Raw genomic sequence first — 12,008 nt, forward strand, 5'->3', positions numbered from 1 at the left:
TGTTTTCTTCTTCTGAAACACGACTGCATCTCCATCGCAACACAGACCAAGAACAAGGGCCACATCTTCAGGCCTGAAACTCAGCAGGCTTTCCCCGATCTTGAATTTATTGGTGCGGCCATCATACCTTTGCAATAAAGAATCAAGAAGGGCCTCTCTTGGAGTACAGCTTCCAGCTCAGTAAATGCTGCAAACGGTGTCCTTCTAATGATCTCCTAGTGTCGAGGGGTCATGTGAACTTTCAATTCAGCCAAAGTCTCTACTACCGGTGTCAAGTAGCATCACCCATTAACTAGGTTGACCGCCATAATCACATGCCTGCGACAATAACAACACATTCAGCAGTTTTCACAAATTTTTAACCGAAAATATAAGGTTTTAAACGGTAACGTCTCAATTCTTAAACAGAGATATCACTTGTTAAACAGAGACCTAGTTTCTTAAACATAGACAACAATACTTAAACAGAGATAACTATATTTAAACGTAAACTTCATTTGTAAAACTGCAACCATATCAAATGAAAGGGAAAACGTATATTATAAACATTACACAAATCATAACAATCGAAAAACTATTTCGATCGTGTACACAGACGAAAATGTAAAACAAAACAAAACCCTAGCCGACAAATCCCCCTGCAGACTAACAAAACCTCGGTCGAGAAATCCCCCTGCAGACTTCAATATCTTCCAATAAAAACATAACCACAAAACAAAACTGAAAAAAAATCTCTCTTTATAACAGAATAGTTAACATAAAACCATAATCAATACCTTAGATTGTAAACTAATGAAATGCCGAATACTTGCACGGGACTTCTCCTTCGAGACACTAGTGGCAAGGGAAAAGCTGAAATTACAGAGGATGTGCCGGTAGAGACAAATTCAGAAAGGGAAAAGCTGAATATGGAAGTTGAGAAAAAACAAGTATACGGCTCCAGTAAAGTCGTCTCTTGGGGTTACCCTAACAAAAACCCCCCACTTCCTCTCAAACCGCCGAAATGGTTGCAGTGCCACGACTTCCCATGCAAGGGCAATTTCGTCCATAAAATTTAAAAATAACTCCGTTAATCTTAATTACATGGTTTAGGGTTTGGAAAACATTGAGTTTAAAAGGAAGGGGTTTTTAGGGATTTCTAAATTAATGGGGTGTTTTTGTCAATATTGCAAACTTAGGGGATTTTTGGCAAGAAGAGCACAGTAAATAATTAACATATTTTACAGGGTTTTGTCTAAAAAAATAGATGAAGATATTATATTATATTGTTTCCTTCTTCCCGCTAACGGCTACCCTGCAAGCTTGTCAATGGAAGCCCTAAAAACCCCATTTTTGCCTCCCTTCCCGCCACCCCCAAACCCTAGTTCAAAATCATCCAAACCCCCCCAAAGTTTCGTATTCTTTGCCTCAACGGATCCCTGGACCCTCTCTGATGGTAACTCCCGTAAACCCCGTCCAAAACCCTACAAGAAGAACCCCAAGAAGCCCCTTTCCGACGACGATGCTCGCCGTATCATCAATGCCAAAGCGCAGTACCTCAGCCGCCTCCGCCGTAACCAGGGCAGCCTCGCCCAAACCCCCCGCTGGATCCGCCGTACCCCCGAGCAGATGGCACAGCTCTTGAATGATGATCTTGGCGGGCATCTCTACGGAGGGCATGTTGTTGCGGCGATCAAGACTGTTCGGGGCCTCGCTGTGCGCCGTGAAGGGTCGTATGATATGCGGGAAGTAATGTCGTCGTTTGTGGCGAAGCTGAGCTTTAGGGAGATGTGCACGGTCTTGAAGGAGCAGCGTGGGTGGCGGCAGGCCCGGGATTTCTTCGCCTGGATGAAGCTCCAGGTCAGTGATTGGAATTCTCATCGTCTGAATTTCTGGACTTTTCTGTATGAATTTATTTGTTTGTTGGATGTGCAAAGAAATTAACCATATAAGTTATCAGCTTTTATGATAAATTAGCCTGTTGAACTTGTTCTTATTTAGGTTGTGTTGTTGTGATTACCAAAAGCTCTGTGAGGTTGTTCTAGAGTGATGCTTTAATATTTTGGAGCAAGATACGTGGATTACTCTTAGTGTTGCGCGACTTTCATGCTTTGTGATTGTTCATGAAGATGCTTTATCTAGGAATTTTATGTAATTTATATTTTCTAGATATACTTGACAAACTCATTGCTGATATTTTTCTCTTGTGTATGACGTGCTTGATTGTTCAATAATAGAATGATTGTCTGATCCTGAGCATTAACTATTGACTGCTATTTGTTGGACATGCAGCTATGTTATCAACCTAGTGTTGTTGTCTACACTATTCTTCTTAGAATTTATGGGCAAGTTGGGAAGATTCAGCTTGCTGAGCAGATTTTTTTGGAGATGCTCGAAGCTGGTTGTGAACCAGATGAAGTTGCTTGTGGTACCATGCTGTGTGCATATGCTAAATGGGGACGGCATAAGGACATGCTGTTGTTTTACTCTGCTGTGCGGAGGCGAGATATTGCACCCCCTGTTGCGGTGTATAATTTTATGCTTTCTTCTTTGCAAAAGCAAAAACTGCATGAGAAGGTGATCAAAGTATGGGAGCAAATGTTGGAAGTAGGGGTAAAACCAAATGGTTTCACTTTTACAGTTGCAATCGGTTCATATGTCAAAGAGGAGCTTATTAATGATGCTTTAGATGCATTTGCTAAAATGAGAAAATCTGGGTTTATTCCCGAGGAGGTTACTTACAACCTTTTGATCAATTTGACTGCCAAACATGGGAAAGGGGATGAGGCATTAAGACTTTATGAAGAGATGAAACTCCAAGGCATTGTTCCAAGTAATTATACCTTTGCTTCAATTCTAGCACTGCACTGCAAGAATAATGATTACTCCAAAGCTTTCTCACTCTTTAAGGATATGGATAGGAATAGCATTGTACCAGATGAAGTTATATATGGCATGCTTGTGAAAATATATGGTAAACTTGGTTTGTATGAGGATGCACAGAAGACATTCAGGGATATTGAGAAATTAGGTCTTCTCAGTGATGAGAAAACATATTTGGCAATGGCTCAGGTGCATTTGAATGCCGGTAATTACGATAAAGCTTTGGATATTTTTGATAGTATGAAGTCCAGAGGTTTGGAGTTCTCAGAATTTGCGTATCGTACTTTGCTTAGGTGTTTTATTGCTCAAGGAGATCTAGGTTCCTCTGAAATTACATTTCAAGCTCTCAACAGGTTTGGCCCTCCTGATGCAATCTGCTGTAACAGTTTGCTTACTTTGTATAACAAGTCTGGTTCTGTTGAGAAGGCCAAGTCTTTGATTTCTCAAATAAGAAAAGATAAAGTACAGTTTGATGAGGGGCTGTATAAAACTGTTATAGAAACATTTGCCCGACAAGGGATGGTAAACGAAATGGAGGAAATGATTGAAGAGATGGAAAATGTTGGTTGGACTTTGGATAAGACCACCATGACATCTTTAGTGGTCATGTATGGGGAGGCAGGGGCCCTTAAGAAAGCTGAGAATTTGTTGAATAATTTAGAGAAACCTGATGCTAATTCATTTGGTGTAATGCTTTGCTTGTATTTGGAGAGTGGTAACACATGTAAATCCAAAGAAATACTGAATTCTTTGTTTGAATCAACCACTGGTCTGTCTGTAGCCAGTCGATTAATCAGCAAATTTGTTAGGGAAGGCAAGCATCTTCTTTTTGTCTGGCTCCATGCTTTTTTTTTAGGAACTTGCACAGAATGGATTTAACCTTTTCCTTTTCCTCCCTTTACTAGATTTCAAAGGAGCCCGGGGAACTCTTTTGCCTGCATTTCTTTAAAGTGTTATTTTTAGCTCTAACATGCTTGTATGTTTTACAGGAGATCTTGTTAAAGCGGAATTTATATATGATTATTCACAGAAACAGGGTTTGAGACTTGAGGATGCAGCACTTGCTTCTATCATTACTTGTTATGGAAGGAACGGGCAACTACAAAAGGCTGAAGCAGCATTTGCTTCTGCATTAGTTTCTTCAAGAATTGGAACTAACATTTTTAGCTCAATGATTGATGCCTGTTGTAAATGTGGCAAAGTTGATGAAGCCAATAACATCTTCAGAGCAATGATTGAGCAAGGGCATTCTGATGATGTGGTTGCCATCAGCATTCTTGTTAATGCTCTTACAAAGCATGGTAGCTTTCCAAACTAAGGAAGTGTCTTTTTTTTTTTTTTTCTGTTTTATTTGTTTCTTTCTCAAATTACTATAGCTTTTCAATTTTTGCTCAGGGGAAGTGAGAATTGTAGCCTGCATTTTCTAGCTCACTTCTCATAATTTATCATGCCACTTTTATTTTCTTCATGTGAAGCTTGAGAGATTGAAGTGGCACTCTATTCTAAAAGATTGTGGAATAATTTTTGGTTTATGACATTATAATAAAATAAGGAAGTTTTGCTTTTCTTTTTCCCTTGTTCACTGAATAAGGCTGGCCAACTTTATTAGCTCTTGAGCTCCTTTATTAAAAAAAAAAAAAACTTTTTATTATTATATTTTTCAATTAGCATTATTGCTGCGCAATAAACATATTGTTGAGTAAGCAATTTTTCATGAGTTTAAAGAGCCACGATTTCTTTGTTGCTATAATTTCCACTACCACTAGAATGACTTCCATTTGTCATTTATAATGCTGCCAAATGTTTGTCCATACTGTATAAAACAGAGGCTTTTCTTTCAAATGAGTTGTCCAATCAATTTGTTCATCATAATCTTTTCCCATAACAGTACTTCAACATTTATGATAAGAGCTCTTATCCATTCAATTCTCCTTAGGTAATTATCAGGAGGCAGAAAGCATTATTTGGGATAGCTTCAATCAAGGGACAGAACTTGATACAGTTGCATATAACACATTCATCAAGTCCATGCTGGATGCAGGTCAGAATATTAGCTTGCAAGAAGTTCCATAAGTACACGCTCAGAGTTTAATATTATAATTGTTGATGTTATTTTTGCAAATGCAGGTAAATTGCAGTTATCTATTGAAATATACAATCGCATGATGTCAGCAGGCATTCAACCCTCTATTCAAACGTACAACACCATGATTAGGTAGCATTTCTTATCATCTTGCTTATATTTGCAGAAGGTAAAAATTCTTCTTTGAATATTAGCCCCTGATTGACAAGACTAGTTTTGTTGTCTAATAAAATAATGTAGTGTGCATGGCCAAGGAGGAAAGTTAGACAAGGCCGTCGAAATGTTTACTGAGGCACAAAATTCTGGTATTCCTGTATATGAGAAAACATTTACAAACATGATTGGTTACTATGGCAAGGCTGGTGAGTATCCTTTTTCATGGAACAATAGAAGAGAGGAATAGCCTTTTTAAATCTCAGTTTACATTATTGTTTGTCATTTCTGAGCCTTCACCTGTTTATGGTTCTATTTCGCGCAGATCACATAAAATAGTTGGTTCTGTTATTGGCTTACTGTTTTTTCCCGTGTGATATGACAGGTAAAACCCAAGAGGCATCTCTATTGTTTAAGGAAATGGTGGGGAATGGAATAAGGCCTGGAAAGGTATTATTATCTGCACTTTGCCACAAAATCTTCAAATGTGCAAAGTTATGAGAGGTCTGCAATATAAACTAATAGCCCTAGCCACTTGGCATTATAAATGCACATAAGAATGATTGCTACTTGAGTGCACATAAGGAAACAATTGTATCCTAAAATCAACAGCCAACAATAGTCGATAAATCACTGGCAGTGCATCACAGTACTTCACCTTGTTTACCATTCCAAAATGATTGAGAACAGCTGTTTGGTAATTTTGTTTGAGCCGGTATCATATATTTATCATGTGAATAAAGCTAAATCCCAGCTGTTTATAGCCTGGTATTTGGTTTTGATATATTTATCATGTGAATAAAGCGAATCTGCTCATAGCCTGGTTACTTATTTTGCTTACTGTTTAATTAACATGTTATACTGAAGTGCATTACTTGTCAATCATTATTGGCCCTGATTGTATCATAAGATTTTGTTCTTTCACATTTAAAAGTAAAGGATATTTCCAGTTCTTCCTTTTTATTTTTTTTTGCTTTTATACTTATAATTTACTGTGATTTTGGTTTATTTTGAGTTGTTTGAATCTTATGGAGGACACTTCATTTTGGATACATCATGAACATGCAGATCACCTACGACACCATGATCAATGCTTATGCTGCTTCTGGACTTCACCACGAAGCTGAGAATATTTTTCAAGACATGCAGAAGAATAGCCATTATCCTGATACCCTTACATATCTTGCACTAGTTAGAGCCTACACAGAAGCCCAGGAGCATTCCAAAGCTGAGGAAGTTGTTCATAGGATGCAGAATGAAAGAATCCTCCCTACCTGCGCTCATTTTAACCAAATCATAAGGGCATTTGCAAGGGAAGGATCTATTGCTGATGCCAAGAGAGTCTACACTCAAATGAGGCATGAAGGGTTGGAGCCTGATTTAGCTTGTTGCCGAATGATGATGAGGATATATTTGGACTATGGGCTTGTGAAAGAAGGTTTATCTTTCTTTGAATCAGTTGAGGGTTTTGTAAAACCTGATGGGTTTGTCTTGAGTGCTGCTGTTCATCTGTATGAGTTTATGGGCAAACAATCTGAAGCTGGATATATTCTGGATAAAATAGGTTCACACAGGTTTGTGTTCCTCCAAAATTTGAGAGTTGGATCTAAGTCGATCAATAGCTTCGAAAGAATATGACTGATAACGAAAGGGAAACCAAGTATTTGACTCACAGGATCTTTTGCTGTTTTAGTTAAAAGGATGGATGGCTGCATAACATTGCAGTAATAAAAAACTCTGCCAGCTGATCAATTGGATTGCTCATTGACCATCGTTAATTGGTTGATCCAGATTTCTGACAGTCATGAATTTCAATGCCTGGAAGACCTGACAAATTGGCTGCTCAATTGAGCTGGAGGAGTACAAATTTTTTGGGTTATGCACTACGGAATCAAGTTCAAGTTTAGTTCTCCATCTTATATAATAACTCGAGTCCTGTCATCATGCTGCCGATCTAGATTTCACTGGTAATTGGTCTTGACAAATGGGAACTCTGGTGCCTGCTTATCTGAGTACAATTCCAATGCTATATAAGCAAAGGATGATACATCATATCAAAGCAGATTTGAGAGGTGATCACTGTAATAAGAGATTGGTATTTCCGTGCAGGTTTTTAATGTTTTACAAAGGATAAATGATCAATTATTCCACAACATCATGTCACATAAACATATGCTGCTATGCTTCTTACCCAACTACAGTTTGAGTATTGTATCCTGACCACCATAGGCGTTGCGCATATAGGAGATGAAGAGCTAATCGACGTATTCAGTGCTTGCTTTTATTTTGAGTATATGACTCTACAAATGAAATATTTCACAACTTTTGACTAAGCAGGAGATTGTGTGCATAACACAGATAACAGATGACATTTAGAGGGGTGCATTTACTAACTAATATTGTACCAAATGATGCACTAACCCGTTACTGGCCTTTCTGCCATTAAATGGTTTATGTGGAGTTTTAAACCGGGTGTGGTCTAAACCGATAACAGTTAATTATAATGGAATTCAATTTATACGTATTGTGTTTTGTGTATACAAGTTGCATGTAAAGAAAGGACTCTTTATATGTAGAATTCAACAAATATCAGTAGTTACTGTAATCTGCTTTCATTTGTTGAACACAAAATCAATGTTTCCAACTAATTGTTAACGTTTAAAAAAAAAAAAAAAAAATTCCGAGGGGGCTAATTTATTGAAATAAGACTAAGAGACAAAACAACAAGTACTCCAAGATTTATAGAAAAGCAAAGATACAACTAAAGGTTTTTGAAACAATTAAAATTTGAAACCAGCATCCATGAACGTCTTCATTATCCAGTGGGGCAGATCTTTCCCGAGGAGGAATAGATTGAGAGCTAAGAAGTTAAACCCATAAGAAGTTAGAGTGACAGCAAGGACCATCCAAGCGCCAGGAATGCAATGAATGCAAGGGGAATCATGATTGTTTAAGAGAGATCTAATATTCGAAATTTGAGAATTAAATCGTCAAGTGGTAACAGGATCAGGATTATTGAGGACAATATGAGAATTGGGCGTGTTGACGAAAACATGCTTGACGTTTAAATGTTTGTCCAGGGCAGTTTGAAGAGCGACACCTATTGCGAAAAGATCATCCAAAGGCGAATCATCCATTGCATCAGCAAAGCAGCCTGTAATGGCAACAACATAATTAGCATTTGAGATAAAGAAACCAATAGATCTTACCTTAGTGCTCTGGTTGGTGTTGACATGGGAGAAGAGGAAAAGCTCATCAGCACCAGAGAAATTATTCAGGATGAGTTTCTGGCCGAGCAAACCTTTTGCTGCAGCTGGTATGTTCCTGCACATGGGCTAAGGCTCTACATACCGCAGTGGGGATATTAACATTGGCATTACGGAAAATAACATTGCAGCGAGATTTCCAAAGAAACCATGCATTCGTAGCAATAAGAGATGCAATGTGCGTAGAATAATTGCCGTCAGTAAGCCAAGAACTAGATGTGAAGCCATTAGGGAAATGAATATGTATATTAACCTTTAAATTGAGATAAGTCCAAACCTAGTTGGCTTTAAGACAATGGCAAAATAGATGATCAATGGTTTCAGAAGAGAAGCCACATAATATGCATGGATTATTAGGGCCCATTCTCATTTGAAATAGAAAGTTCGAAGTAGATAAACGGCCATGGAATAAAATCCAAAGGAAGTGCTTCACCTGAGTGGCAGTATTGAGCTTCCAAAGGAGCCCCCAACAAGGCCAGTTATCAGAATGAGTGGAGCTTTGATTCAAGTGATTATAAACAGAAGTGGAGATTTTATGATGCTTGGAGGCAGGATACCAAATCCATTGATTACAGGAGTTAATATCAATAGAGCTAGAAAGCAAGACCTGCAAATTTATATTAGAACCAAAAATATAATTCAAGTGGGTGGCTCTCCATCTATCACCATTGACGAAATCTGAAATGAAAAGGTTTTCAAGATCCTCATTCATATTAATAAAGGTGGGTTTGAGAGCAATGGGGGATATAAAAGCACCAGGGATCCCATAAAAAAGAAGTGCTAGTAGGGTCAACAGAGTCAATAAGACAAAAGGGTTTAATTTGGGCTACGGATTTATGAAGTCCTCTTAAAAACCAGGAGCATTTAGAAGGAGCACCATTCTTCCAAAAATTAACATCTCCATATTTTAAGCGCAAGATGCCCACCCAAATAACATCATCATTGTTCAAATACTTGAAAAAAGTGCTTTTCCATTAAAGAGAATTTAGCAAGAGATAGGTTCCTAATACCAATGCCCCCTCAGATTTACCTTCATTTATAACTTTCCAATTCACATTATGGATGCCTTTTCCATTGCCGTTCCTACTCCAGGAGAATTCCTAACAGCTTTGGTAATTTCAGAGATGACAGAGTCAGGGATGGAGTAAACATAAAGGGTGTATGTTGGTATTGAAAGTAAATAGGAGTTGATCAAAATGGTTTTTGCAGCTGTGGAAAGATTGAAATTGCTCCAGCGAATACAATTATGGCGAATTTTACCAATCATAGGTTTAAAGGTTGAGGCAGCAAGTCACTTAGGGTAGATTAAAATGCCAAGGTATTTAAAGGGAAATGAAGCCTGGGTGAGATTCAATATAGTGCAGATGCGGGTGGAAATATGCTTGTTGCACCATGTTGGGAAAAAAATTTGGTATTTGGTATAATTGGGGCATTGACCAGTTATGCTACAATAAAGATTTAGACATTGGAATATATTGCGGGCAGCACCCCTGGTGGCTCTAGAGATAAGGATTAAATCGTTTGCATACATGAGATGATTGAAATTATGTGTAAGATTGGTGTGGAGACTCGGGATCCAATTACTCTCAAGACCCGAGTTAAGGAGAGAAGTAAGGATCTAAGTCACCATGATGAACAGATAGGAGGAGATGGGGTCTCCTTGACAGACTCCTCTGGACGAGGAGAACCAGGGGGAAGGGTTTCCATTAATCAGAAGAGAGAAAGAACAAGATTGAAGACAAGTAGAGATATAAGAAATCCAAGGCTAGGGGAAATTCATGCGAGTCAGAACGGCAAGAATTGCACTCCAATTGACAGTATCATTTTCCTTTTCGATATATAATTTTATTAACATCCTAGGAGGGTTCTTGATATCGGTTTCTAAAGTATGAACTATCTCTTGCACAACAACAATGTTATCGAAAGAGCACCGATCAGACACAAAACCAGCCTGCTCTCGACCAATCAAACAAGGGAGAACAATCTTAAGACGATTGGCCAAATTTTGGAAATAATTTTAAAGTTCACATTATAAAGCAAAATTGGTCTAAAATCAGAAACACTTTTAGGTTTATCCTTCTTGGGGATAAGGGTGATGAAAGTTTTGCCCCAGGAGGTGGGGCATAAAGGAATTATCAAAGAAGAACCGAAGAGCCTCATAAATCTGATCACCAATAATAGGCCAGAAATTACGATAAAATTCCGCTTTAAAACCATCGGGACCAGGGGACTTACTAGTAGGAGAGTCCAAAATGGTTCTATAGACCTTTTTCTTAGTAACCTCCCGGGTGAGAGAAACTGCATCAGAATCAGAAATGCGGGGAAGGTTACTAGGAAGGTCATCGAATAGACTTACTGTGTTGGCATTTGAGGTTGTCCAAAGGTCCTTATAGAATGTAAGAAAAGCGTGTTCAATACTAGGTTGATCTCGACAGTGATTACCATGAGCATCAACCACCTGCGAAATAGAATTAACGTGAGCACGAATACGGGTCATAGCATGGAAAAAACTGGTATTTTTGTCCCCATCCTTGAGCCACATTAAGCGTGCACGTTGAGCCCATTTGGTATTACACTAGTGCTGCAAGGTGGAAAGATTGGAAAGATTAGAATAATGATCCTTAAGAAGAGATTGAGAAATCAAATTAAAATATGAGTTTTCAAGATTACTAATTTCGGCCTCAATATTCATCAGATCAGATTCAGCCTTGTTAATCCCATGCCTACGCCACTTACGGAGGTCAGAACAAGTACGAGACAGGAGATGGGAAAAGGTATGCATGGGGTTACCTTGAGGATTATAATTCCAGGCTTCACAAACTGCATTATGACAACCCAAAAAGTCAATCCAGCTATTATCAAAGCGAAAAACATGTTTAGAGTTAGTATGAAAAGGGGAAGAAAAAAGAAAAAACGAAGCATGATCAGAGAAAGAGCGGGGAGATGCTTAAGGTTATTAATCTTAAAAGAGTTAGCCCAGGCAAGATTAACAAGATATCTATCAAGTCTGACCCAGCGCTGAGCTAACCCAGACTGGTTGTTACACCAAGTAAAGTGAGGTCCAGAGTATTTTAGATCAATTAAGTTGTTCCCTACAATGAAATCAAGGAAAAACTGGGCTTTTCAATCATAATATGCAATAAAAACCTGCTCGGTCTGGAGAATAGCGTTAAAATCTCCCGCGACAAGCCAAGGGATCTGCAAAGAAGAAAGTTTAGAAAGCTCATTCCAAAGAAAGCATTGGTTTCAAAAACGTTTAGAAACAGCAATCGGGGTGATGATGCCGATAGATCTGTGCCATAACACAAAAATACCCCCTAAGAAGCCATCAGAAAGGATAGTAGCCCAGTCCCAGTTTTTTGAGATTTTCCTATAAAAACGGTCAACTCTATCAAAATTAGCTCTAGTTTCGACAAGACAAACAACGACCGGCTTATGAGTGCGAATGAGACGGAGCACGCGAGAAGAGGTATCTCCAGCAGAGATACCACTGCAATTCCAACAGATTATTTTAGTCGTAATCATGAAAAACAAAGAGATAAAAGATTAAAACACTTCCAAAGAGGGAGGATAAGCCAGACACAATCAAGAACTGGACCCTCCAATCTCAAGTCTCCCCTTTTTTGGAGTGGAATCTGAGATAT

General features: G+C 38.4%; 1 protein-coding gene across 1 annotated transcript; it reads left to right on the plus strand.

Moving 5' to 3' along the window:
* Positions 1–1,305: 1,305 nt before the first annotated feature.
* On the plus strand, positions 1,306–7,602 carry LOC120272163 (pentatricopeptide repeat-containing protein At5g27270). Its single transcript, XM_039278923.1, has 8 exons — positions 1,306–1,839; positions 2,272–3,676; positions 3,852–4,163; positions 4,799–4,903; positions 4,990–5,077; positions 5,186–5,307; positions 5,484–5,548; positions 6,167–7,602. The coding sequence occupies exons 1-8, from the start codon at positions 1,309–1,311 to the stop codon at positions 6,734–6,736; spliced, it is 3,198 nt and encodes a 1,065-aa protein (XP_039134857.1). The 5' UTR covers positions 1,306–1,308; the 3' UTR covers positions 6,737–7,602.
* Positions 7,603–12,008: the final 4,406 nt, after the last annotated feature.

This window comes from Dioscorea cayenensis, chromosome 11, assembly GCF_009730915.1.
Source record: "Dioscorea cayenensis subsp. rotundata cultivar TDr96_F1 chromosome 11, TDr96_F1_v2_PseudoChromosome.rev07_lg8_w22 25.fasta, whole genome shotgun sequence".
Lineage (NCBI taxonomy): Eukaryota > Viridiplantae > Streptophyta > Magnoliopsida > Dioscoreales > Dioscoreaceae > Dioscorea > Dioscorea cayenensis.